Raw genomic sequence first — 6,233 nt, forward strand, 5'->3', positions numbered from 1 at the left:
ATATACAAGATTCTGAAAGGGCTTGATAGTGTAGAAGCTGAGAGATTGTTCCCACTGGTAGGGGAATCTGGAACTCGGGGACACAGTCTCAGAATAAGCGGCCAATCATTCAGAACTGAGATGAGAAGACATTACTTCACTCAAAGGGTTGTGAATCTTTAGAATTCTCTACCCCAGAGGGTTGTGGATGCTCCATTATTGAATACATTTAAGGCTGCGATAGACAGATTTTTGGTCTCGCAGGGAATCAACGGATATGGTGAGCGGGCAGGAAAGTGGAATTGAAGTCCAAGATCAGCCATGATCGTATTGAATGGCAGAGCAGGTTCGATGGGCAGTTTGGTCTATTTCTGCTCCTATTTCTTGAGTTCGTTTGTATTACTACTGTGGTACTAAGCTCTATTCTATAGGAAGGATTGTTTGAATACAGATTTACTGGGATGCTGCCTGCTATGAGGAAACACAAGTACAAACAACGACTTGAAAAACAGAATCCCTTTTCATTAGAACAAAGCAGTGTGCAGGCCAATGTGATAGAAGTGCTTAAAATGACAAAGGGTTGGGACAAGGTTGACAGAAGCAGACTGTTTTTAGTAGTAGTAATCCACCTTGGGACATTTTACTATATTAAGGGCACTATATAATTGCAAGCTATTGTAGTTAGGGGTCAAGAACAAGGAATCATAGAAGATTAAATGTAAGAGTTTAGAACAGAGTGCAGGAGAAACTTCTTTACACAGAGTTGTGAGGAGGTTGAATCACTTCCAGAGTTAGTGGTTGAAGCAGAAACTATTGCCAAGAAATTCAATTTGTGCCCAAAATAGGCATAAAATCGGCTTAATGATGCTCCGTGTGCCAGTTCATGCAGATCTAAGACCCAAGTAAAATTCAGCTTTGGACTTCATTTAAGTGCTGCCAGCGAGCTGCAGCTGCGAAACAGGTGATCCCCACTGCAGCTAATCGTCTTGTCTCATACCCTAAGCCGGCTTGAGGTAGAAACTAAAAACAGAAAGTGCTGGAAATACTCAGCAGGTCTGGCAGCATCTGTGGAGAGAAAAGCAGAGTTTACATTTCAGGTCAGTGACCCTTCATCAGAACATTTCATGCAGGTCTGATGAAGGGCCACTGACCTGAAACGTTAACTTTGTTTCTCTCTCCACAGATGCTGCCAGACCTGCTGAGTATTTCTAGCATTTCTTGTTTTTATTTCAGATTAACAGCATCCGCAGTATTTTGCTTTTAATTTCGTTTCAAGTGGGCGTCCAGGACGGCTAAGAGTCACCGGAGCCAATATGGCATCTGGCGCAGTTCGGGCGCAGCAGGATTCAGATGCCCTTCACCAATCATACATTGGAAACATAGATCGGAGCTAATTTTGCCCCCATGTCAACATTTAAGATTAGATGAAGTGGATGAAGGAAAAGGGGTCGAAGGTATGTGGGAACAGGGTAAGTGTGAGTGGGATTATTTTGTGGAGGGTAAACGTCGAGACGGATTGGTTGGGCTGAATGGCCTGTTGCCCTCTTGTAACTTCTATGTATTTCTACGTAACCACCATTAACATTCCTTTCCAGTTCCATGAATGGGCTGTTCCACACAGACAAAAAAATGAATGAAAAACGGGGTTGTTATTTTCGGAAATCGATATGAAATTTCGCCTTTACCTGTCACACCTTACTCAAAGAATCGGAATGTAAAGAGTGGGAAATAAATTCCAACCTCTGGAAGACACTTCTTCATCAACCTTAAATGAGAGAACGATTGAAGTTTTTTTTCCTTATTTCAAAAGCATTCACTTCTCCCCTGTAAGAAATGGACTTTCCCTGACCCTGCTTTCTATATGGCAAATAGCGTACGCCAGAATTTCTATTTACATTTTTTAAATCGCCATGAAACATGCATGAGGTATGTACAATCGGAAAAGATGTTTGAAAATGGGAGGTTTTGGTTGTTATAAAGAGATGTGGCGATGTTTTGTTCGGATCAGTCTTTAATTGTCAAATGATTGGAAATTGTCTATAATTCTACCACCTCCGTTCTTGTACATTGCTCGTCAAATAGCATTCATTGCCAGCTCGCCTGGCTCTGGGAGTGTCTGTCTTGCTGGAGGTAGGTAAATAGAGCTAGTGAGCGATTTTCTCTTGTGCCTTTTCTGTTTTGAAATGTAAAAGTAGTTATTTAATCTAATTCCAGAGGCAATGCCTGTTTGCCCACCCGCCCGCGTGCTGGTGTCGATTACTGGAGATCTTTCACCCATTGCAGCGGGGATATCTGCTGATGTACAACGGATGGCTGGTGTTTATTAGGAACCTTGCAATATATATTTGAGCGGTTTCACAGATGCACCCATCGCAGTTAGAAATCCTACAATCCCGGGTTTTGAAAAGCTCCTGAAAAGACGGGATAATCTTATTTTTAAAAAAACAAAATTTGCACCGAGAAGGATTATTCGCATCAATTGCTATGTGTGTAGAATGCAATCATTAGCTGTCCATCTTAAAAGACAAAAATAACTGGAGGGTTAGAAAAAAAGAAGGTCGTGGGAGGCGAGAGACAAGAGATGCCAGTAATGTGGAGTCTCATTTGGAGTGGTGGATGTGGAAATGAGCGGAGAAGTGCATCATAAGAGTGGGAGGAGGGAGGGAATCGACCTCAGGACAGGATTCTGCAACTGACGTCAGACTGAGAGCTCTCCAGTCATGATCTTCCCCAACGCCCCCACACACAGTTATTTCTTTAGTCATTTCCAGGGATATCCTTTCCCCAGTGATCTTTTATACCCCAATTTCAGGAAAATAGGGATATAAAGAGGACTGGGTGGGATTGCTAGTCTTGAAGTTCATAAAGTGAAGGTGCGTATTTCTGCTCTGGCTCCACTGGCACCAGAGAGCCGGGTATCTTGACAGTCCTCCTGTTCATCATATGTGAATCGAGACAGCGAATGTCAACAGACCACTTGTAACAGCAAAACCTGATTCTGTAATCGCCCGACACCCAAATGGCATGCCTTCCAGCAAGAGATCACAGGATTGCTAATAGGAGCAGGAATACAGCCTGTTTTTCGATGCATTCCTAATCAGGAGGACTGAGGCCAATTATAACATCCCAACTGTTGCGCAACTGGCATGGGGGAACTCAGCAGACCCAGAATGATAGCGGGAACCATGCCGTCTATGTGGAATGTATTTTACATTTCCCCAGCCTCCTAAATGTAGATTGACACTTCAATTTGTCATGTATAATGATCTCGGTGCAGTCTGAAGGAAGATGCTTTCAATTCTTAGCAGAGGTGTTGAGTGGAATATATTAGAATTAAGGACTACAATGGTTTACAGTGATTGAAAACGGGAAATTACCTTTCCTTTGCATGAGATTCTGATTTTTTTTTGCCAGTATTTTGGAATTGTGTTCTGTGATTTTTATCAGCTGAAATTAGAGCTACTGGTTTGTGGCGACTATGATGAATTCATTTTTTATTTTGAGTTTATGAGATTTTCTGGGACTTGTACTGATGTTTAGCAGTTCAATTCTGTGATTGGGTTAATTTTTCCATGAAACCCACAAACTAATTGACCTTGATTACAACTATTTGTTTTTCTTTTTGGTCTACTTGCATTTGTCAGTTGAGTCTTTCTTATTGCATTCTGAAGAGGTTACATTCATATAGTTAATGAAGCCATTGTATGTTTTTTTTATTACATGAAACATACCACAGGAGTTCTGATACAGTCAAATCTCTTGGTTATTGTTTAGCAATTTGAGGTAATTCGTTCTTGTTTTCTAGAGTCCTATTGGGTTGGGAGTGGGGATGCCCAGTCATGGTGGCTGGCATTGTTGCTCTTTCAGTTGGATTGATAACTGTGCGAGCGAGGAGGAAATTCAACTCTGGCCTCTTGTGCATCTCCCACTTTCTTCACCCCAACAATTATGGCTATGCCTTCAGCCTGTTTTCTCCACACGAGAATTGTCTCCCCACCTCTCTGTCCTTTTAAGGCACTGCTTATAACCCACCTCTTTGATCAAGTGTTTGGTTACCTGTCCTAATATCTCCTTTGGCCCCTTATCAATTTGTGTCTGATTACACCCCCGTGACGTGCCTTGGGATCTTTTTTTTGTTTTTCAGAGACGTTAAACCATGCTGTCTTATGGCACTATTTCGAAGAGGAGTGGGGAAGTTATCCCCAGTCTCCTGGCCAATATTTATCCCTCAATCAACATCACAAAAAAACAATTATCTGGGAATTTTCACATTGCTGTTTGTGGGAGCTTGTTGTGCACAAATTGACTGCCACGTTTCCTGTATTACAACACATCAAAAGCTCTTCATTGATTGTAAAAGTACTTTGGAACATTCGGTGGTCATGATAGGTGCAATATAGATGCAAGCTTTTTTTTACTATGTTAAAGGAGCTATATAAAATGCAAGTTGTTGTTCAGACTAAATGAGCCTCTAAGAAGAGCCCAGCTGTTTTCCCAGTTTCATGTGCAGGCTAAACATCATTCATTCTGATTAGAATACATGAATGAGAATTTTAAATGTGAGGCATTAGTGGACAGGGAGCCAATGTTGGTCAATGAGCAGGAGTGATGGGTGATTGGGATTGGTGCGGGTTAGGACAGAAGCAGCAGAGTTTTGAATGAACTCAAGTTTATGGAAAGTAGAAAATGGGAGACCAGTTTGGAGAGCTTTGGAGGATCTGGAGTTCCCAAAAGTATTGAGGAGGTTTTCTCCAGCAGATGTGCTAAGGTAGGGTTGGAAAAGGGCAGTGTTATGAAGGTGGAAATAAGTGGTCTTTGTGATAGAGAGGATGAGAGACTAATTATATGTTTGTTTTTGTTTTTTACAGCTCCTCAACGTCTGTGGGAATGTAAGGGGTTAGAATCACACAGGACTAAAACAGTTCTTAACTGCAAAGGATTTATTGTTTATTCACTTATCTGCAAATAATCTTCAGAAATGCCGGAGCAAAGCAATGATTACAGGGTGGTTGTGTTTGGAGCTGCAGGAGTTGGGAAAAGCTCATTAGTCCTGCGCTTTGTTAGAGGGACTTTCAGAGAAACATACATTCCAACAGTCGAAGATACATACAGGCAGGTAATCAGCTGTGATAAAAATATCTGTACACTTCAAATCACAGACACCACGGGGAGCCATCAGTTTCCTGCAATGCAGAGGTTGTCCATTTCCAAGGGGCATGCCTTCATTCTAGTATATTCTGTGACCAGCAAACAATCCATGGAGGAACTGCAGCCCATCTATGAACAGATCTGTCAAATCAAAGGGACCATTCAGAACATCCCCATCATGTTAGTGGGAAATAAGAGGGATGAAACTCAGAGGGAAGTGGAGGCCGCTGAAGGAGAAGCTCTGGCCACCAAGTGGATGTGTTCTTTTATGGAGACCTCTGCCAAACTCAACTACAACGTGCAGGAACTTTTCCAAGAGTTGCTTAATTTGGAAAAGAGGAGAGCGGTGAGCCTCCAAGTGGATGGAAAGAAATCCAAACAGCAAAAGAAAAGAGATAAACTGAAAGGAAAATGCTCCCTAATGTGAAGTGCAGGCTTTTAAAATCATATCTACTGCATGGTACAACCAGGCATGGATTTCATAAACTCCTGTGCAATGGGGGCCACTTTTACAGAGAATGACTCATTTCCTAACCGCCCAAAAGACAGGCAAAACAAGTCTTAAATCAGTTGTACTCTTAAGGAATCAAAATTAAACATCAAATTCCACCAATGAATTGATTGCATCATCAGCTTAAGTTGTTGGTTGGAAAAGATATGCTTCTTGCATTTTCATATTTAAATCATAATTTTCATATGCATGTGGTTAATGCAACAAAATATATTAAACATTTTATCTGCATGAATAATGGCTGGAGATTTTTCATTTTATTTTAAAGCAGATATTTTACATTCAAGTAAACCAATACAAATGTATCTGATTGTTAACAAATTAAATGCACTTAATGACATTTATTTCTCCTAATTTGCTTCCTTCAAGGCAGTGACTTGCCCTGGGGTACAAATGCCCTCCTGTGCCTGGATCAAATGGTCATGCTTCATGCATCAACAACTTATATTTATGTAGCACCTTTAACGTAAGAAAATGACCCAAGGCATGATACAGGAGCATTATAAAACAAAGTATGACACTGAGCCACAATAGGCGATATTAGGTCAGATGACCAAAAGCTTGGTCAAAGAGGTAGGTTTTAAGGAGTGTCTTA

At 41.2% G+C, this 6,233-nt stretch overlaps 1 protein-coding gene across 3 annotated transcripts; it reads left to right on the forward strand.

Annotated features, from left to right (window-relative positions):
• The first annotated feature begins 1,831 nt into the window (after positions 1-1,831).
• Positions 1,832-5,826, forward strand: LOC137372540 (GTP-binding protein Di-Ras2-like). 3 transcript variants are annotated; one of them, XM_068036437.1, is made up of 2 exons: positions 1,832-1,905; positions 4,848-5,826. In XM_068036437.1, exon 2 carries the CDS (start codon positions 4,958-4,960, stop codon positions 5,552-5,554), a length of 597 nt encoding a protein of 198 aa, XP_067892538.1. In that variant the 5' UTR covers positions 1,832-1,905; positions 4,848-4,957; the 3' UTR covers positions 5,555-5,826. The 3 variants fall into 3 exon arrangements, with proteins under 3 accessions (XP_067892538.1, XP_067892535.1, XP_067892536.1); XM_068036434.1 differs by lacking the exon at positions 1,832-1,905 and adding an exon at positions 1,930-2,109; XM_068036435.1 differs by lacking the exon at positions 1,832-1,905 and adding an exon at positions 2,760-2,852.
• The last annotated feature ends 407 nt before the right edge of the window (positions 5,827-6,233 follow it).

Source organism: Heterodontus francisci, chromosome 8 (genome assembly GCF_036365525.1).
Source record: "Heterodontus francisci isolate sHetFra1 chromosome 8, sHetFra1.hap1, whole genome shotgun sequence".
In the NCBI taxonomy this organism is placed as follows: Eukaryota; Metazoa; Chordata; class Chondrichthyes; order Heterodontiformes; family Heterodontidae; genus Heterodontus; species Heterodontus francisci.